Here is a 20995-nt window from a genome sequence, read left to right on the forward strand (position 1 = left end):
AGCATTATTAATATCGTTTACTGTCGTTAAATATATTCCAGGTCTAGTCCGATGCGAAATACCACAACCGAAACAACAGAAATTCCTTCCATTCTTCCGAATAATATAGCGTTCGACCATGCTTCGCGAAAATCGCACGTTGGAAAGATATCACGGCCAAAATACGGATCGAACAACGTTCGAATCTTGGCAATAACAATTTTTTTCGTTAATCGTTCGAAAATCGTACTTATCGTTTCGAGTATCGAGAATCATTCTGTATAATTCGTTTCGCATAATTTATAAAATACGAAGGTAAAAATAAAAAATGTAAATAAGTATGAGGGGGAGAGTCGAGTCGCCGATGAAGTCGTGCGCTGCACTTCGAAGCGTTTAGTGATACAGAAATTCTAGAAGCGAAGGAAATTGCACATAGCCGCACGACAGGTATGCAACATCCTTATATTCTGGCTTGGTGCAACCGATTACGGAATCATTGAATCGCATCTCGCCTCGATCAATTAACACCGTAATCTCACAACGGGTAATCTCGTAATCTCGAGAAGTAGGAGTAATAGGTTATACTCGGTAATTACGAAACAATTAGCTGGCTATGAAATATTACTGCCGATAAATTGGCAAGCGCTTACGTGCACGAACTATGAACAATGATGTGTATTTATTCTCTTTTATTCTTTTTTCTTTTTATTTTTCATTTTCCTGTTAACATTCTCGACTCACCTTAGACAATTCGCAAGCCATCGTGCTCGACGATGATATTATCACGCCACGACGTTTCTCGTGTCTCGATTTCGAGTCGCGAGACCACTCGCCACTCGGGATTCCTGCAATTTGGCAGAGACAATCGCCGTTTCTCTAACAGGTCGACTAACGTCTCGACCACGTGATCAAAGAAAGGCAGAAGAGGTAAAACGCGAACGATACGGACGTAAGCGTAGCAATCAGTGGAATTTCCACCGCGGTACGATCACTGACGTATCGCGAGTACCGAAGAGCCACGTCCTTCCTCTGATCGTGAATTGTTTTCGACTCACTATAAGACGGCGGTATACACTAAGTGAACCTGTGAAAACAAAGAAAACAGATGTAGTAGTATCGGCAATCATTTTTAGACGATAAAATGTAACCGTGTTTTGCTCCGGACAATAGAGGATCGTTGCTATGAACGCTACTGTTACATCAACTAAGCGGAAAGAATGAAAATTTTAATGGAACGACACAATGAATGTAAATTCTATGCACTCGATCGGTTCATGTATTATTCATGCGGCATTGTAACAAAGGTAATTTTTAATACAATTACAAAGAATCGTACAGACGCAAAGAGTGACTGGAAAAATCAAAGTAAGATGAAAAACGATCCTCTAATTGTTCCGAGCAATATATAAAATATCTAAGATTCTACGAAGATAATATCTATAACAAAATCCGTCGTAAAAGGAGAACTATACGATAGATCGACGAGGACGAATTCGAATCGAATTCGAGCTTGGAATATTGTATTCCAGCGAAACGTAAGCATCCTCAGCTGTACATTCTAAAGATATATCGTTACCTATCATCAAACGCGTAACAAATAGCGTTTAATCCACGGTTATGCATCAAACTATTTTCCGATAAAATTGCGTAATATTCTTCTTTACCTGACCGATCTCAAGGAAAATCATCTTGCAGTTCTGTCGGCTCTAAGGCGAAAAAAAACCAAGGAAACAAATAACAGAGAAAAAGAAATGAAAAACATGGTGAATCGAGGGAAAGAATAAGAAGAAGAAGCATTCAGTTGACGATAATTATTCCCCCTTTGATCGACCACGGTTTTTGTAGCGTCCATTCGTCGCTGGTATACGAATGAAAAGAATGCGAGTGGTGAAATTGCCTGAATGCCAGGGAAAGGATGGCACGCTTGTTGTAGAAACCGTGAATGCGTCTCCGCACAAAGGCGGTCGTAAACACGGCCGAGTAATGTATAATTACAGACTGCAAGTGTAATTTCCAATATGACCTTGCTTGGCGACTCGGGGCACCGAGTCGGAATTCTCACGGCACGTCGTCCTAGAACTCGGACGTACCGAGACGATGTGTAAAATCGACTCGACATAAATTCGTGTAATAGACACGCGTGGAATGCGTTTGATAGCCGGTGAACGGAATAGCAGTGATTCTTCCTCGGTGGCGTTCTGACTAGCAATAACGTCGAACGCGCGTTTAAATTGCCTCTATGCGATAACGACATAATTCCGCTTGCTAATTGGCAAAGTTTCTCTCTTCCGATAATGAAATTAAACGAGCAAGGTAAACGAATAAAGTAAAAATAATTGATTTCGTCGTTTCGTGTAAAGATATCAAAGCGTTATAATTATAGTTTGGCACGAGTTTCGTTCGATCGACTTATATTGATTTCTATGGAAACAACCAACACGGATCTATGTATATTTATTATGGGTCGATACATCAACGATATATAAATAACTCGATGAACGTAAACAAAGTAACGGAATAATTAAAAGATAAATCAGGGACACGTTTGATTTTTCATTCGTCCAGGATCGATGTCTATACGTATGTAGGTACAGTCATTCTCGTTAATATTCAGACGCTCTTTAAAAACAGGAAAACTTTTTAAAACTGGATGAAACGATTTGAGCTCTTTTTCAAATGTTAGAGAAATTGGTTTACTAATTAACGCGCCAACAACAAATTTTCAACACATCGCGATTGGTCAGAATTGCGAAAAATATAGTAAAATTCACTTTTTACGAATTTCTTATTCAAGTCTGTAACGACGATTCAAATAATACGTTTTGTAGATTTATAACAGTTATATATATGATCAGGATCGGTTAACGTTGCTACGACCTAGACAACGTTAAAACTGACGAAATCACAGTTTCTCACAACTTTCCTATAATTGTAATAAATCTTAAGATTCTTACATCTTTCGATGCCTGTCGCTTGTTTTTACTTCGATCGATTTCAATAAAACTTTCGACATGTTTATGACCGATGAGCCTGTAAATCTGCAAAACGTATTGTTTAAATTCTCATTACATTCTCATTATTGAGATAAAAAATTGTAAAAAGTAACTTTTACTATTCTTCTCGCGACTCCTACCAATCGTAGTTTCTCCAACATTTTTTTTTAGGTAACTAATTTAGTAAACTAATTCTAACTTCTCAAAAAAGTTCAACTCGTTTGATCAAACTTTAAAAAAAGTCACTCTGTTCTAAAGTGTGTCCGAATATCAACGATAACAATAGCTAATATACAGTAAAATTTAAATAAACGACCCTAAATGAAAGATCACTGAAATCCTTTAACTTTCTCTTTCTGTGTATATATACCGACACAGATAATTACTCTGTCAAAATCTATGGCCTTTCGAACGATGTGCAACGATCTCGATGCTATCGTACTTTCAGCGTGCAACATTCAATCGCTCACCTTGTATCAAAAATCTCGACTGTATCTAGTTCCTCGATGACGTTGAAATCGGTAACGTTCACCAGCATTCTTGTCACAAAACTCGACGTTCTTGAAATATTTTCAAGTAACACAAGGGCAAACCGGATAGATACCGCTTTATGTAACGACGAGCGAACGGAAAGGAACGACAGTACTAGTCGACGAGTCGCGTACTACTAACGCGTACGTTCTGTGTATCGCGTCGAAGATTAAACGAAATCCAAAGACTTTCTCCCCTCCTCTGCCGCTTGTTTCTCCGTCAGATCGCTTTCGTTCACCGTCCTTGTTCCATCTGTCGAGGGAATCCATCCGTCATTGTTCACAGTCTGTTACGTGTCTGTCTTGTTGTCCAGTTTTTCAACGAGTTTTATAACCAGTTCCTTGTGTACTTCTGTGCTCCGCCGTACCTTAGCTGTCCGCATCTACTGTGAAAGATTAAACACCAGCGACACCGAGATACGGAACAAGCGTGAATCTTTCTTTCTTTCTTTTCTTTTCCCAACTTCTTTTTAACTGTAATGTTTGTCGCCAGAGATCGATAGATCTTCGTTCAACGAAGAAATATCGAGTTCGCGGAGTTTGTCGCGTTTCCTAGTTCCTTCGAGATGGTTGTTTTTCTCGTGTTTGTATGTACATGTTGCAAAAAGTTCGATGCGAAATGGAGAATGATATCATTCGACATTTGTCACCGTCCAACGAAATGCGAAATTTATCGGTAGTAAAAGTAACGTATCGCGAATCATACCGGACCGTCTATGAAATTACGTAAATTTATTGCTACCCAATAACAACGCGATCTCGTTCGCTATCGTATCATCGTGGGGATAGTACGGTAATTTCTTTATCTATTTTTTCAGGTGTGTTCTGAACACGCTTTTACAATCCAAAAGTAAATAACTACAAAATGAATCTAACGGTAGGAATGTGGAAAATATTATCATTATTATCGATAGGTGTTATTAGTACGTCTTTATTACATTGTAATAGTTATATAAAGAATGTAACCTTCTATAACTTCGTGTACCTTGGAACATGTACATATTTCTATTATCTATATGCTTTAAATCTTGTTTTATTATCGTTTTATTATTGTACTTTATATATTGCATAATTATCATAATATTAGTACTAAATTAGCATGTATAACAATCATTGGTCTATAATCATGAAATCAAAGCAGAAAACTGCGGTAGACTACATAATATTCCTGTTTCTCGTGACCAAAGAAAATTCCAGTCATATAGAAAATTAATAAAAGTATATCAACGTAGATGCATTATTAGTCACGAAAACATGAAAATACATACGAACAACGAACAAGTACTTGCGAAAGTAGCTTATAAAATTTATAATAGTGAACAAACGACAAATAATTAAACTTCCTTAATCGAAATCTTTGATACAATCGTATCAGAAAATAAATACAAGATTCTACAACCACTCTGAACAAAAGTAACACAATTCTAATAAATTTATCGCGTTCCGCGGTTCTACCAGAGAAAACTAGGAAAGCAGTACTGACGGTGGAACGTACCGAGCGAAATTTCTACTCGCGACTGCTCGCAGCGTAATAACGCGGCGTTATATATCTAAAAAGCATATAACCGGCTGAAAGTTGCGTTAAAATTTCCAAATAAGGTTTGTTGTTAAACGGTTTCAACGAGTAACAGGTGCACAACCTACATTCGCGGTATTTACGCTGCGCTGGCCTCCAGAAATCTCTGTTGGAAAATGACACATAGCGGATTATGCGAGATGATATTTACGCTCTCGTAACTCTGTAACATCAATCTCGTCGAATAAAAAAGAATTCCATGCTTCTCTCAGCGTTGTTCAACGATATCGATTTTAAGGGCGAGATCGAGTCGAGATTGGTAGGAAATACTAGAACCGATCCTACGAAAACTCTCGGTTATCTGCTGATATCTAACGTTCACGATGACACACATACTTACGTCTTCGGATGCTTGTGATTTAAATGGATCAATGAGATGCGCTTGGCGAAACGGCAGGAGCCAAGCTTTTCTCATTTCTGCACCATAGACGTTGGCATTGCGACGAAGACGACGTGAGGGTGCATTTAGGATTGGCACATCGCCAACAGGTCCTTCGGGAGATTTGCACTATACGTTATATCTATACGTGTGTATCTGTACACGTAATATCGTCATCGTCATATACGTAAATCCGAAAACGTTAAGCCGTTTGCCGAGAGACCAGGTATGTGCATTTCGTTTGATTTTCATCGAACGTATGATGAAAAGGAAAAGGAACGAAATAGTAGGTAGAGCACCTAGTCGCGCATTAAACCGCACAGCGTGTAGAAATTGCGATTAGCGATAAAAATGGGAAATAACGAGGCAAGGAAAATCGTCATTAAGCTCGACGGAGATAAGATAGGAATGTTAATTTCGGTTGTAGTGAAACAGAGGATTAGCTGAAAATACGAGAATGGACGATGGTAGTCGTGGAAATAAAAATTTTTCTTTTAGAAAAAAAATATACATATATATATATGTGTACAGGTGTAATCGATCAAGCAAACGTGAAAGAGAGAAGTAGGTCACGAACGTACGCTCGTCAAGTTACGCTTCTTCCGTGAATCTTCAACTTCGTTTTAGTAGCAACTTTTCGACTATGGTTGAGAGCGAGATTTATTAATGGACATATCCAACGATGATTAATGTCTGTTTGAAAGTTACGACATTAAGGTATCGTTGTACATATGTACACGTATGTATCGATGAGTAGATAAAGCACACTAATTTACAAGGAAGGAATTTTAGAATTTTATCTTCTCTTGTTCTATTTCGATAACAAATCCCATGACTTAAATCGTCTTAATCCAATATATATTGCGCAAGTCTTAATCGTCTATTGGTGTGTTCCGAAATTATTCGCCGATTGTTAGTTGCGTTTCCTATCTTCGCCACGGTGTTTTCTTCGGCTCGATGCAGCTACAAGATGAATTACGCCTTACGTTCTCGAAAGATGGGAACGTTACCTTAAATTAATCAGAAAAGTACACACGCTTTATCGTATGCGCTTCGTGCACTTAGCGCACTAAAAGCAGTCCGTGTATACTACACGCGCTCGGATATGCATATGTACGTAAGGAATATGCACTTTACCTATGCATGTATCATAACCATGTACACGTATGCACACGTTATGTGTGCTTTTATCGATGAAGAAAGAGCAAAAGATAAATGGTATATTTTGCTATTCTGTCTCGGGCCATTATACATTGTACACTCAAAATTGAAAACATTCGTTATCGTTGAATTTAAAAAGTTTTTTTCTTTTCTTTTTGTAGGTAAGAATGTTCGACATGTCGCGTTAGAATATTTGACCGCATATTACGTTAGCTTAGTTATACAAAAAGTAACGACAGATCTAAAAACTTGACAGTTTCTTTTTCTTTTACGTACTTTACTGAATTAAAGAAGTTCTTAGAACGCAGGTTGCTAAATGAAAATTATGCCTTCGATGTCTGTCATGAATCATTACTAATTCACGTAGTACTTAACTTTTTCAGAACAATTTCCATTCAGCGATTCCATAGCGCAACTCCAAACCGATGACGCACGAATGCATAGTTTTGTCGCGGCGTGACACCATCCAGTATATATGTATATATATACATAAAGGTTCGACGAAAGTAGATACAGAAGGAAGAGTTTTTATCGGGCGTACAGAGAGTTTAAAAACCTCAACAAGAACGGAAGCGCGATATTGGAATTCACGGCGGTGACGCTCGAAAGACATCGATCTGTCGAATTCGATGAAAGATCCAAGTATCTATATAAACGAAAGCGAAGAACGACGATTGGAGAAACGGGTACACGGTCGGTTGAAACTAGCGGCGAAAGGAAGGCATGCCTTACAGTTCCGATCGTTATCTAATAATGAGAAAAGAAGTTAAAACCGATAGGCGAAGGCGTTCTTTTCTACCGATTTCGTGCCACCGCGTAAAACGCTTCCACGGAGGCCCGTATATTTCCAAGTAGCACAATTGCAAACATTGATTCGAACCAGAAACTAGATACGTATGATTATTTCCCCGGCCTGGGAGTATTATAGCTCGCGTGTAGATAACAATACGACAATGGGGCGCAGTTTGCGATCGTGTATACAGAAGAATCGGAGAAAATGTACCTTTACGTTCCCGTCCAAGTGGCCAACGTTCGATTCGTTTTAACAGCTCGACCTATGGGAGATTTCGTCTCGAAGATAACGTCTCGATGATAGATCCAGTTTCAAAATCACGAGCCACGGTTTACAGTAACGATTCGAAGAAGAGCGCGGAAGGAACGCGAAGGAAAAAACGAGACGAAGAGATCGCGTTTTTCGGAACGGACGATCTCGTTCTCGTTAACCTACTTACTTTTATTCACAGCATTCATTCATCCGCTTCGCGCAACGCGTTATACGTATACCCATCTATATACGTGCATATACGTATATATAGATATATGCAAGTATGCGCGTATATCGCCGGCGGCGCATTCGCGCATTCTATACGGGGTAAAAAAACGCGTTTTATTACATTTCGGCACGCAAATGGCGTTCGAAAGGTAACGGCGCGGTCAGGTGTACGAACGAGATCTCGTCGCGACGCTAGATCTTCGTTAGCTTCGTTCCTAACCAACGATACTTCGTTTCTTACCGCTTTACCTCAGCAACCAGTAAACCCCGAGTTTCCGAGGTATTCGCTTCGACGTTAACGGGAAACCTGGGCCCCGAACGTGCGATTGAACGACAGTGAGGCCGCGGCCGTGTAATCGTTTCTAGGAAAATCGATCCTCGCCAATTAACATGGGCGAGGTTGAGACCGTGCCACGAACCAACGAGGAACAGGATATATCCTGTGCCTGTGCGTGGACAGTCGGAGGGCAGGTAAAGAGAGAACATCGTCGTTCACCGCCCAACGAAACGAACAAATGGATTGCATTCGTACCAACTTTCGACGCTTCTCATCGCGTGAACGTTTCAATCGAACGAGTAATCGGTGAAGGCCAGGTGCTACTAGAATGTCAGGTAGAGAAAGGGTAGAAATATCGACGACGCTCATCGATAGGGTAGCTCGACTCAGGAACGCGGGTTGTGTTCGTTCCTAGGCCGATCTTGCCGAGCGCCGCGGGTGCCGTCGTCTTGTATTATCGATTGACGGAGGTTATGTGGAGTCGAGTCGCCGGGACACGACGATCGCGTAGAACACAGGACGAGGAATCCTATTCTAACGGCATACACGAAACATCGAGAGACAAATAAAATCTTTTATATCGTTCGCGCTTCTTTCCTTTTATCCTTGATCGTCATCCCCTCCCTCCTTCCACCCTTTCGTGTGACGTTCTTCACCTCTCTCTCTCTCTCTCTCTTTCTCTCTCTCCCCCTTCCCGTGCTCCTCCTCCTCACATATACAACACAGCATTCGCACTCTCTCTTTCTCTCCTTGTGCCTCGATTTCTGTCTGCATACTTTATTTCCATTTTCCGTCTCACTCTCTCCCTCTTCCGTCTTCCTAGTTCTATCTCACTCAAACGTGAATCTATCCGTACGTTCCTCTCCCGTAGGAAAGGACAAACGCACCGAAGAAAGAAAGGGTGGTTTCGAAGGAGGAAAGAAAAGTCTCGAGCTGAGCTAGCTCGACTCGCGAAAGAAAGGAAAAAATACTGTATAAAATGGAAACATTTCGATGGACACTCACCATTTGGGATATGGGGGTGGTTAGACCGTCTGAAGAGTCGCGCTGGAAGCCTGGTTGGCAGCAAGAGCAATCGTGCTCGTGGCGTCAAAAACGACGGTATTGGCAGTGGCGAGACTGGCGATGGTGGATACGGCAGCGTTGACGGTGGCGGTAGCGGTAACGACGGCAGCGATAGTAACGGCAGCGGTGGCGGTGGCGAGGACGACGCTGGTGGTGGCGGCGGCGGTGGCGATGGCAGCGGCTACGACGACGTCGAGGACGTTGTACGCGGACGCGGCACTGACAGTAGTAGCGTTAGCAACCAAGTCACTTTCCTCCGAACGATCCGGGGACACCATCTCCTTGTTCGTCCGATCGCGTGCACAACCGACGACGATGCCGACGCCCGCACTGGCCACGACGCACTGTGGCCGCGCTACCACGAGTACCATCGTCGTAGTCTCATCGTCGTCGCCGTGTCTGCGCTGACACACCGATGGGGAATTAACGGGTGAACAGGCGGGACCGTTCCGTTCCAATCCAGTCCGATACGATCTGGAACTAACAGTGACTTCGAAGAAGGCGGTGGTCGTCCCCCGATCGACTGCACGACACCGATGCTCGATGGCAGGAGACGCCCCAACGCGGGGCACCTAGTTCGACGTATGCCGAGCGACGGCTCACCCCGCGATCCGTCTGCGCTCGGCCCGACTCGCACAGTACCGTAACCACCACGGGTGCTCGTCTACCCAGGATCCCCACGTTATCCCTACTCTTTTTCCCTCTCTTCTTCGCTTCTCCGTTCTCTTCCGACTCCGTGCACTGTCGCTTCCTGATACACCCCCGCACCTATCTCCGTCTCGTTTTACCACCGAACGGCCACTTAACCGCGAAATTTTGAAGAACGCCTTTAATTCGTGCGTGTTCTCCTATCGTATATCGTTTCGCTTTCTTCCTCCCTTCCTTCCTATTTTCGCTTGGTCCGACGGTTTACGATCGAAGGCGGATCGCTTCTATTAGTTTTTCGTTCAAATTGCGTCTCACGAATACGCGAAATATAATCGAGTACCCTTCGAAAGAATTCTAATCTAATACAGGGTAATCGATCTTTCTATCTGTCTTTGTCTTTCCATCTGCATGCGTTATCTTCAAATTTGACGTTCGACCGAGCCTTGACGCGTTTCTTCTTCCTTCGAAGGTTTGTCTATCGTTTTAGAAGAATCTAGTTGCTCGTTTAAACGATGTTTCGTTTACTCCACCTCCATAGATAGCGGAAATTGAAGGCAGGAAGAGGAAGAAAGGCTTGCGCGAGTTGCATGCGGGTTAGCTGGCCGGACGAAAGATATAGAATAGGTGGACCAGTAGTGGGAGTAAACGTATGGAATTGTTTTAGTCGCGGGCACCAAGAGCCCTTTGGGGTGACCTGAAGCTGTCGGGTACTCAGCGGCAAAGCGGGGGGTTAAGGAAGCCCTTGAAATCAATAGCCAGTCGCTACTGCCGCCGCCACCCTGATCAGGCTGCTCTGCGCTGTATCCGCCGCTCCACTCTCTGCCATCCACCTCCCTTTTCCCCGATCCTGATTTATCTGCACGTTCAGACCGACCAAGTCCTCCTGTCCGACCTTAGTTCGCAGTCGAACGTCTCGCTATGGTGAGTGTCGTTTGACGAGCTCCATTAAAGAAAGTCACGTGTCCAGTGAACGAATTTTATTCTTCAAGTTCCGCTCGACCAATCTTTTTCATGTTCCGTTTTATCTTAGGCGACGATAGCGTACTACGAATTTCGCTTTTAGCGACATTACGGTGAGAATTATTTCCGTCTTAGACTTAGGTGTTATCGCGGAAGAAAAAACGCGCGTATGTTCGTACGATGCACACAGAGATAACGAAATGACGAGCGTCGAATATTCTTATGTATACAAAAATGATGTAGCGTTTACGCTGATCTTTACAATTTCCTATCTTGACGTATAGAAATATGACGTTATTACGTCTATATATTTATAGATATCGTCGTTCAGCCAAATAAGTATGGCGTTGCAATTTGCTTTCTCGTTATGCTAGGTAAAGATATCCGAATAATAACGAAGTAGAGTAAAATTTGCAAATTGGTCGATTAACGATCTTTACGTTTCTCGGCTGAGATATCTTCTTCCACCTTCTTCTCCCCACTACCCTCTTTCACCTCTCTTTTTCCGTTCGATGGTCGCGCAGGGAGAAAGTATGCGAGTGCATGTGCACCCGAGAAGGTAGTCTGATTATAAGTTGACCTACTCTACTTTGGTTCGCGTATCTATTTTTCGGGAATGAAGGGTTTAAAATTCATCTATAAAATTATCTCGCGTACCCGATCGATTCGAAACTATATTTATGCCGGTCTAACATTATGCGATATCGAGTAACCCTCGTCGTAATTGATCGACGATATTTAAAGTACAAGTACATCATTACTTGAACTTCTTTAACGCAATTTTATTGAACGTGTATAGTAAGAAAATCGAATGTTACATTCGTCTGGAACAATTATTTCGCAGTATGTCAGAAATTGTCGGTTAGGTATACGTATATATAATATTTATCCAATTGTGACTGTTTTCTAACTTTTACAAGTTCAGCCATATTTTATTTTTGTTCTTATTTTTTTTTTTTATGTACACAATGACAATTTGTTCGTTTCGTTCCCGAATCGTATTATTAATATCATAATTCTATGTATCGTTATATCTTCTCTACAACAGTGATAATAACGTAGTAACATTGATCGTGAGACACTCCATAATGGATTAAGAATTCAAGCGATAAATGGAATAATCGTGTGGAAAAAATTCTTCTCTTGGACGAAACTCCAACTTGTGCTGGCGTATAGTAGCGTGGTTTTATGTATTTATCATCTTAAATAACATATTTAACAGGAACTTAGGAAGTTGCTCGTTCGAGAAAGCTGCAACGCATCTGACCAGAGGAGAATTCTCAAACCATTTTCTTACGTGCCTCGTATATTCGTACAGAAAAAGCAATTTATACCTGTACCTTAGACGATACACTGGACGATCGTTATTTAATTATATTATAAACACGAGAATATAACAGAGAGAATTTTATAATGATTACGCTTCGTAATCTGTAAAGATGTGTAAAACGATGAAATAATCGTTGTATCCTGTTAAACTTAATTTGCGCTATATTAAACATGCACCATCATTCTACCAGTTACTGATAATTCATTTCTTTTTCTTCCTTTTTTTTTTTTTTTTAATATCTGAAAAATCGAGAACTCGTAACTTCTCAATCAGAAACTCGAAGAATGATAAAAAACTATATATATACACATATAACTTCGAAATTATAAATAATGCCGTCTATAAATAATAAAAGTTTAAATATTTACGCTTGACAATGTAATTATAGTTTATCCCTATTTTACAATTAAAAAAACAAATGTTCACTATCGAAAAGAGTTGGAAAGACCTTATAGAGTCAGGAAATATTAGAACAATGGAACTTTAGTGAAACACAAATATGTTATATTGCTGTCTCTATTTCTAAGGCACAGATATATGAGTATTATATATATGTATACGTATGTGTATTTGTATGTGAGTGCATAGATATACACACACCCGTAATAATTAATTCTGATGTGTTCGATATTACTTGTGATGTGACGATCTACAAACTGTTTGTCACTATATAAATGTGTGTGTACATATGTATATATACATTATACACACATCTATATAGCTAAATTTATATGATTCGTGATGACAACATTTTTAGGCGGTACCATATCAATGTATACCATGCACCACTTCAAATTACTCGAAAACACAATTACCAGCAGAAAGGTTTAAAATATAAAACTTTCATCATATATGACATCCGAGATATCTTTATTTCGAATTTTTATAAGATAAACATAAAGAAATAAAAATACACTGAAGCGTCCAAAACTTTAATGCATCAACTTCTTAAATGATATTCCATTGCTGATGGATAGAGCCAGCATATCCAAATTCTGAATCATGAACCACTACTGATCAGCCAGCCCCCCTCCCCCTCCTGACTATATACGTTAGACATTAATATATTATCTTAAAATACATTATGTACAATCTTACATTGTGTGATTGTTAAGTACTGTTAGAATGTCAAAAAAAGAGTATTCGAATTCATCCCGTCTTTTTCCATTTTACGTTAAGGGTACACCACAATTCTTGAAACAACTGAATTCTTTTTTTTCTAATTGAATGTATTCGTTTAAAAGAATTATATTTCATAAATTTTCGCGTCCCATATATAATTTAGTTAGTGGCAACATGGTTTCAAAGACACAGCCGCAAGCGAATTTGTAAAGCGAGAATCCTTTTATAAGAAATGTGAGAACAGAAGTAATATATAAACATGAAGATATATATGGTATTTAGTTTTTATTTATAATTTTCTACTTAAACTAATGGTACTTTCTGATACGTAACAATAACAAAATTTATCCACAGGATCTCCCGCATCTATACCATCCGAGTATAGTGTTTATTTCTTAAAAAAGGATTTCGAATTTGGTCGCTTTACCAAAATAGAAGCACACTCCTGCAGCGAATAATTCTATTATTGTAAACCACTATCCGTTCATGTTTATAGTATTTATTATGAACAATCGTGTAATACGATGACTGTTTTCAACCTCTGCGATCAGTACGTGGTATATGGTAGCAGGGGGGCAGGCTAAGAAACACAGGAGAAGAGGGGATGTGCCAAGTTATGCGGTAAAGTAATGGCTGCTCAGATCATTTTTCCCAGCACATATCCCAGTATGACCATGACAACAGCAATAAGGATGCTGGTAACAGGAGGTGACGATTCACTACTGTTCTGCGAGTTAAAATTTTTGGTGGCTAACGTAGCCTCGTTAACCAACAGGGCATTTCGTAATTGCAATAAATCCTCCTACAAATAAAAATTAGTATGTTTTTTAATTAGTATGTTCTTATTAAAATTATTGATCTGTTTACTTAATTTATGTCAAATATATTTTTCAATTGTTTACTTTCAATTGGAGGTTTTCCTGTCTAAGGGCACTCTCTTCTTCCCTAAGCTGATTGACTTCTTGTGCTGCTTTTATCAATTTTTCCTCTGTTTCTCCAGGGACCTGATAAAATAAACATATTACTTACTTATATAATAAGCGATAGTAAAGGAGCATTAAAAATAAAAGTGATATTAATTATTACCTTTGGCGATGACTTAACAAAATCACCAACTCCTTTATTTTTACCATTATCTGTAGTAACTTCTGATTTAACTGCTTCAAATGCCAAAGTTTTAATTACTGGATTTTCAAATACACATTTTAGCTTGGATTCCATCAATTGTTCTGGATCTATGCCTTTCCACTTTAAAACAAAATTAGATGTTATAATTCACACAAGGCAGGAATAAGACTAACGCAAAAAGCAACCAATAAAAATGAATATTTTCTAATATTAAAAATAAATATTAATTGAAAACAGATTAATAGCTATATATTACATACCATGTCAGGATTTTCTTCATCATCATTATCTTGAGCTACTAAAGCTTGCACCATGAATTTGTGTTTATTTTTTTCTGCTGGATCAAAATCGAATGGTTGAAGAGTCACTGAAAAATATAATACGTAATGAATTACATTTTCTTTATAAATAAAAATAATTTGAACTTTAGTAAAGATCCGTATTAACAATTGTTATGGTTATATAATAAGTCAATCGTAATATGTAAATTTGATTTGCAAGTTAATACTAACCAGCTATTTGTGAAATTTCCTTTGGTTTAAGATACCCACAATTTGGCCGTACACAATACCTCTTTGGGGCAGTTGTTTTTATTTTAAAATAAACTTTCTGATTCGATGGATTAGTTAATTTTATATAAGATGTGACTGTTCTTTCTAGGAAAGGACCTAAAATGTAACATAAGAAATTTTTTAACATTATTTTTATTACTTCTTTTATTCAAAGATTATATAAACAAAAAGCAATCATAACTGCTTTTGCAAAATATATGCATCAATCATATTATTATTTATATCGCGTTATTTTATGCACTCCAAAATACTAAAATGATATAATTGTAATAATACATGTAATTATAAACAACATTTCCATATTTTGTTTATATATTCATATTCCATTTACAAAACTACACTATATAAATTACCAATCCTTTCATAAATATCATTCAACAAAAAATGTTTATTGTATTGTAAACAATGTTCTTCCGGTATTTTTTACAATGTGTACGTATTCTTAAATGTGCGTTGAACGCAAACAAATTTGCCTGCCAAATAGACGTCCATATATGCCGTTTACATAAATATGAAAAATCTATATTTTATTGAAAAAAAGTCTAGGAAAGCATAGAGACAAATTAAATGTAGTAGAAAAAATAAATGCATAGGATTATAACTCGTCGAATATGCTGACTGTATATCAGTTAGAGGAAAAGAGAAGTGAGAGGGGAGGCTGAGAATTGAATCGTGACTTCGTGACTGCACTTAGCTTTGACAGCGAATGACGTACGACGAATGGGGTTAGGTACAACTGAAAAGGCCGATGATTTTTGCTGGGTCGTCATACGTAATCCTATTTGGTTATAAATGAAAATACAATAAAATTGGCTAGTGGAGTCAACCTTACGTCATCTTGACAACGTAGCGCACCGTGTGCAGCTCGTGTTAACTAACCAACAAAGCGCCTGCCAGTCATGGATCGAACAAAACTCGGCGAAGGAGTGAAAGTAAGGAGGAAATGTGCAAGTAAAATCCGAATATAAGTGAATGAGTCGTCGTTTAAAGCGTACCCTTGAATCGCAGTTCACCTCGCGGTTCGATAATTAAAATTTGCTCAGGCTTCCCCATCCTGTCTGGAAGCCGACCGAATCCTACGAACGATTACCCGCAACACCTTTGACCGCGTAAATAACGATACGATACCACGTCTTGACAGGTTAATCAACGCTCCTTATGATTTTATACAGCGGCACCGCCGTGTCTCACACTCTCGCTACTTTCCGGGATTCCGTTGGACTAATTCTGATTTTTGCTCCGAATCGAATACGCATGCGTCACGACGGAAATTATCAAGAGTATAGCCGTTACGTCACGGACAGACGTTACCGCGGTAATCATATTCGCTACTTCTGCACATCCCGAAACTCGGAATGCCGAAAAGACGCGCTACATAAACAGAATTCCAGAGCATCGTCGGTAGGAACTATTTCCTAATTACCGGGATCAAATTGATTCTGTTTAATTGATGCCGATCTTTATTACATCAAACAAAATGATAAATCCTTATTATTATCAGTTATTGTATTTAAAGAATATTACTAGGTGATTTAATGTATAAGTAATTTATCCTCGTCTTTGAAACTAAACTAATCTTAAGATAACACTCACGTTTGCCTTTTTTATTTATGTAGAGATGAATCTTTTATTTCTAGTAAATAATAATTATTAGAATATGCAGATTTTTTATATTTACAAATTTGCATATTATTAATTTGAAGTATCGCTAGTACTTACTAATCGTATATACCTTTGTATAACTCACTAAGAATTAATCATATTCGTATATATTTCCAAACATTTTCAAAATACATGCACAAAATACAGCTACATGTGTCTCAAACGATATAAAGCATATTGTAATTTCATAGTCATACTTAGTTTTAATTTTGACCACTGCTAGTGTCATAATCTTGTTCTATGCTGAATCGGTAACATTGGAAATGATACGAAAGCGATAATGATTTTATGCATCCTGAAACAAGTGATACCGCAAACACAGTCGTATGACAGATCGTATATCGAAAGCATAGAGTAACATAGACCAAAGCGTGCGAGTGAAGTCAAAAATTCCATATGGCGTCAGCTTGAGGAAGCATTTTACATTCGCGCAAAAAAATTGTGATTTATTTTGAGTAATTAATATTAACTATAAAATTTGTAGATACTTTTTTTTATTCAGTTTTTATCATTAAAATAATTATAACAAATCCAAGCAGTAAAAGTTGTAAAACAAAATGTCATCTTTTAAGTTAAAAGTTTAAGTTAAAAAGATAAAAAATTATAAATTTAATAACAGTAAGAAAATATAAACAAGAAACTTTATATTGCAAGAGACTATTGTCATAAGCAGATGAAATAACAGATGAATTAAAGGTGGAATTCTTAAATAATTAAATTTTTTCTATAACGAACATATAGACTTTTATTCGAAAAACTTATTATCTAGACCACATTTTGTTTCTACAAGAGATAAACATCGACGAACAGTTCTTGCACAGGGCAAAGGCAATATATTCAACTTTTGTAAATGTCCATACCCTTCAGGAGAACGAATGTACATTAAAGTGCATAGCATCATCCAATCTCCACTATATCGTTGACCTTTTACACTTTTCAACTTTGCAGATGCTATAATTTGTTCAATTAACGTCATCTGTATATCTGGAATTTGGTGATCTCTGCATTTTTTAAGTACAGTTTGCATATCTATATTACTTAAATCTACCTTCATTTCATTAATACGAGCTTGAAGTGTTCTAATTGTTTTTTTTGCACGGAAAAGCGCACTTCTTTGTGCGTCAAACTTCTTTTTCCAGATATGTAAAGCATCTATGTTTGTAAAATCAGTAATTTCCTCACCCATATTTCTTTTGGACATACGGCGTTTCTTTTGTCTAACAGTTCTCCTCACTTTTTCACACATTTCACATTTTTCAAATAAAGTTAATATATGACACTTTTTATGCCTTAATTTATCATGACAATCAGTATAACCAATTGTATTTTTTACTAGGTTTACACCATCAATGTCAGCTATCCCAGAACAAAATAACATATTAGAAAAATGATTTAGTATTATCCTCAATTCTTCAAAATTGTGAAATTTATTTGGAAGATTAAGTTTTTCTGACGATATAGTTTTTTCCAATGCTATATATACAATATCCATATTATCTTTTATTATAATACTTCTTTTTACTAGACAAGCATTGTAATTATCATTGGTTAAATTGATTTCAATTTCTAAAAAAGCTACGCTATTTTTATTAGAAGGAATATGTACAGTCCAATCTTTTGGTAGTTGAAAGAAATTAATATTTTCACATAACTGCGTAAACATATTTTCTTCTTCTTCTTCTTCTTCTTCTTGATCTGCGCACTGAATATTTTCTTCTTCTTGATCTTCTGCGCACTGAATATTTTCTTCTTCTTGATCTGCGCACTGAATATTTCTTTCTTCTGATGAATCGATCATTACTTCTTCTTTTATATCCATTGTAACTATATTGTGTGTGTAACCATGGTCATGAATTGTACTATCAAAAATCTGATTTATAGTATCATTCAGAACATTCTCAGATGTGTTTTCATGAACAGGATTATCAAGTTCTTCAATACTTTCCTTTTCATCCATATTACCATTCGGAGAAAGAGATGGAATTGCATTTTCAGAAAGTCGAAAAGTTCGAAGTGGTACCTAGAATAAAAACAATTAAAAAATATTTTGAATATGAGTTTACTTTAAGAATGAGAATAAATTTAATTTATACATACCTTAGCAATTAAATTTCCAGACGCATCCCTGTGTTCTGTACATCGTATCACATTTTCTGGAGGAAAATGTTTTTCACATACACGATGCTTCGAGGACTCCAAATTTTTTATACCAAGTGCAGTTTCCCAATTTTGTCTACGTACGATATCTTTCGGTACCGAAAAAAGCGGCAACTTTAAACCACCCGGGCGGTTGGTTTTGCAACCAGAAATTACACAATAAAATACCATTTCTTCGTATTTTGCAATAAAAAATCACTTTCTAACGGGCGAGGTGTAAACACGATACAATCTGAGCATTGACAAAATGTAAGTAGTAAGTATACCTATGTACATGTACGTATCACGCATGCGCGAAATACATCCTCAAGCTATCCTCAAGCTATGTAAATATTTTTGACTTTATATTCGTCACATTTCCCTCATTGCGTGCCCACACCTTTTCACGTGTATTACAACCGCAGTTGATCGCATACAAGGACCTATAATATAAAAGTATAAACAGGTTAATAAATATTCTACGTCTTTTACGTGCTATTTAATTTGTATATGTGATCTGCAATGATTTATAGTATAGCTTTCACAGTCGGATAAAAATAACTATTTGCTATAATTTATGTTACAGTATACCAATTAAGTTCGGCATTGTTAGCATTATTAATTTTGAAAATTAATTTATTATGGACTCTTTAACTCCGCCCAATTTAAATACCGATGTTTATAGAAACATGACAATAACAGATAGACCACCTGTTTCTAATAAACACTTGCAGTTTATCAATATATATAATGGTAATATAATTTAAATTTTTTATGTGGAAGTCTTTACAAAGATTGTATATTTATTTGTAAATAGATTTATGTTTGTTATACAAATATTATTTAATACATAAACATTTCTTTATTTTGCAGAAAAAAGTGCTATTCTTGGAGCAAGTAACCTGACAGATCGCTATTGGAATGGTGCTGTCTGGTATTACAATAATATTGAAGAGTTTGATAGAGATAAAGCCTTCCTCCATGCAAAAACAGACAGTGGTGTTTGCGATGGTATTTTCTTACAACACGATAAATTTGTAATTGGCCAAGATAATGGAACCTTGCAAGTTTTTGATCTATCTACAAAGTCTGATGATTCAAAAGAATTGCAATGTGCAGGATATGCTACTTTACATGATGATTCTCTATTAACTTTGTCTGCATTTGCTGATAAGGGTCATGTAGTTTCAGGAGGAATGGATTGTTGGTAAAACTAATCTAAGTCTTTTATATTAAAAGGGATTTTAAATATTTATAATAAAGAATTATAACTATTTTTCAGTATAAAAATATGGGACATATCAGAGTTAATGGCAACATATTCATTTAGCTTTGCTCATACAGAGTTAGTCACTTGTGTCGATGTTAGACCTGGAAGTAACACAGAATTTGTGTCAACATCGTATGATTGTGAAGCATTAATGTGGGATATAAGGCTAACAAGACCAGCCCAAAGCATGTATTCATATACATATAATAACACAGAGACTTATATATAACACTTAGTGTTGTCATAAATGTTATTTAAATCTAATCTTTTATTTGTTAGGTATTCTGAAAAAAAATGTTGGTTTAAGGGCAATATGTTGGAACCCCAATAAACCAAATATTGTAGCCATTGGTACTGATGGTGGACAGGTTGTAATAGTTGATATCAGAAGGGGAGGTCTAAAACTATTATCAAAATTAATTCCATCTTCTAGACCAGTACATAGACTCGTATTTAATCCAGATTCAGGAAGGTAATATAAGCTGACAAATTACAGATTTTATCAGTATAATAAATTACATAATATTATTATATAACAGGGTCGAAGAGTTAGCAGTATGCTGTGATGATGCTTTTGTAGATGTGCTTGATGCAAACAACCAACTTTCATTAATATACGAAGATTATCGTCACAATGACTTCGTACGTGGTCTTACATGGTTTGATCGTCATTTATATTCTTGCTCTTGGGATAGTGTAGTGTTGAAACATACAACAAAGTTTAAAAACAATGTATAACTTATTAATATGACTATGATTTAAATTGTTTCACCTCATATACTACTTTTGCGTTTCTATACATAAAAATAGATTTCTAGACTGGTGTATTTAGTTTATTTCACTTTCATTCCATATAGTTAATCCTCTATATTGTTCATATTTATATTCCTACAAATTATTTGTAGTTATATAATTGCTCTTTATAGTATTTGTA

The 20995-nt window shown here is 37.2% G+C and overlaps 5 protein-coding genes across 22 annotated transcripts in view; 1 reads left to right on the plus strand and 4 right to left on the minus strand.

Moving 5' to 3' along the window:
- Glut1 (Glucose transporter 1) overlaps positions 1-9313 on the minus strand; it is a 29851-nt gene extending 20538 nt beyond the window's left edge. For 12 of the 17 annotated variants that reach the window (XR_011173390.1, XM_069114874.1, XM_069114706.1 and 9 more), the window contains exons 1-2: positions 3443-3662; positions 721-1063 (exon numbers count right to left, since the gene is read on the minus strand). Coding sequence is in view for 1 of the 17 variants with exons in the window: in XM_069115779.1 (XP_068971880.1) it covers positions 721-741 (21 nt within the window). In the remaining 16 variants the exon portion in view is untranslated. Of the gene's footprint in view, positions 1-720; positions 1064-3442; positions 3663-9173 lie in introns of those variants that run through there. The other 5 variants (XM_069115689.1, XM_069115517.1, XM_069115609.1 and 2 more) reach the window with 3 other exon arrangements.
- Positions 9194-9604, minus strand: LOC138183394 (antifreeze protein Maxi). Its single transcript, XM_069120261.1, has one exon. The coding sequence runs from the start codon at positions 9602-9604 to the stop codon at positions 9194-9196; it is 411 nt and encodes a 136-aa protein (XP_068976362.1).
- A 3418-nt stretch (positions 9605-13022) lies between these two features.
- Positions 13023-16254, minus strand: Vap33 (VAMP-associated protein 33kDa). Its single transcript, XM_069122126.1, has 6 exons — positions 15989-16254; positions 14934-15089; positions 14682-14788; positions 14380-14541; positions 14196-14297; positions 13023-14095 (listed from the first exon to the last, which is right to left on the minus strand). The coding sequence occupies exons 1-6, from the start codon at positions 16044-16046 to the stop codon at positions 13931-13933; spliced, it is 750 nt and encodes a 249-aa protein (XP_068978227.1). The 5' UTR covers positions 16047-16254; the 3' UTR covers positions 13023-13930.
- Positions 15902-20888, plus strand: LOC138184019 (methylosome protein WDR77). 2 transcript variants are annotated; one of them, XM_069121764.1, is made up of 6 exons: positions 15902-15925; positions 19378-19544; positions 19665-19998; positions 20074-20246; positions 20341-20533; positions 20601-20888. In XM_069121764.1, exons 2-6 carry the CDS (start codon positions 19433-19435, stop codon positions 20797-20799), a joined length of 1011 nt encoding a protein of 336 aa, XP_068977865.1. In that variant the 5' UTR covers positions 15902-15925; positions 19378-19432; the 3' UTR covers positions 20800-20888. The 2 variants fall into 2 exon arrangements, with proteins under 2 accessions (XP_068977865.1, XP_068977790.1); XM_069121689.1 differs by lacking the exon at positions 15902-15925 and having other exon boundaries at positions 19342-19544.
- On the minus strand, positions 17374-19269 carry LOC138182050 (uncharacterized). Its single transcript, XM_069117593.1, has 2 exons — positions 18753-19269; positions 17374-18675 (listed from the first exon to the last, which is right to left on the minus strand). Exons 1-2 carry the CDS (start codon positions 18981-18983, stop codon positions 17401-17403), a joined length of 1506 nt encoding a protein of 501 aa, XP_068973694.1. The 5' UTR covers positions 18984-19269; the 3' UTR covers positions 17374-17400.
- Positions 20889-20995: the final 107 nt, after the last annotated feature.

The sequence above is a fragment of the Bombus flavifrons genome, chromosome 1 (assembly GCF_040668555.2).
Source record: "Bombus flavifrons isolate JBK064 chromosome 1, iyBomFlav1_principal, whole genome shotgun sequence".
Lineage (NCBI taxonomy): Eukaryota > Metazoa > Arthropoda > Insecta > Hymenoptera > Apidae > Bombus > Bombus flavifrons.

Coding starts and splice junctions, on each gene's coding strand:
- LOC138183394 (XM_069120261.1), bottom strand. CDS start 9,604: ATGGTACTCGTGGTAGCGCGGCCACAGTGCGTCGTGGCCAGTGCGGGC.
- LOC138184019 (XM_069121764.1), top strand. CDS start 19,433: ATGGACTCTTTAACTCCGCCCAATTTAAATACCGATGTTTATAGAAAC. Junction 19,999..20,073: donor TCAGGAGGAATGGATTGTTG/GTAAAACTAATC, acceptor ACTATTTTTCAG/TATAAAAATATGGGACATAT. Junction 20,534..20,600: donor TTTAATCCAGATTCAGGAAG/GTAATATAAGCT, acceptor ATTATATAACAG/GGTCGAAGAGTTAGCAGTAT.
- LOC138182050 (XM_069117593.1), bottom strand. CDS start 18,983: ATGGTATTTTATTGTGTAATTTCTGGTTGCAAAACCAACCGCCCGGGT. Junction 18,676..18,752: donor CTGGAAATTTAATTGCTAAG/GTATGTATAAAT, acceptor TTTTTATTCTAG/GTACCACTTCGAACTTTTCG.
- Vap33 (XM_069122126.1), bottom strand. CDS start 16,046: ATGGGGAAGCCTGAGCAAATTTTAATTATCGAACCGCGAGGTGAACTG. Junction 14,789..14,933: donor GGAAATTTCACAAATAGCTG/GTTAGTATTAAC, acceptor TATATTTTTCAG/TGACTCTTCAACCATTCGAT. Junction 14,298..14,379: donor TTGTTAAGTCATCGCCAAAG/GTAATAATTAAT, acceptor TTATTTTATCAG/GTCCCTGGAGAAACAGAGGA.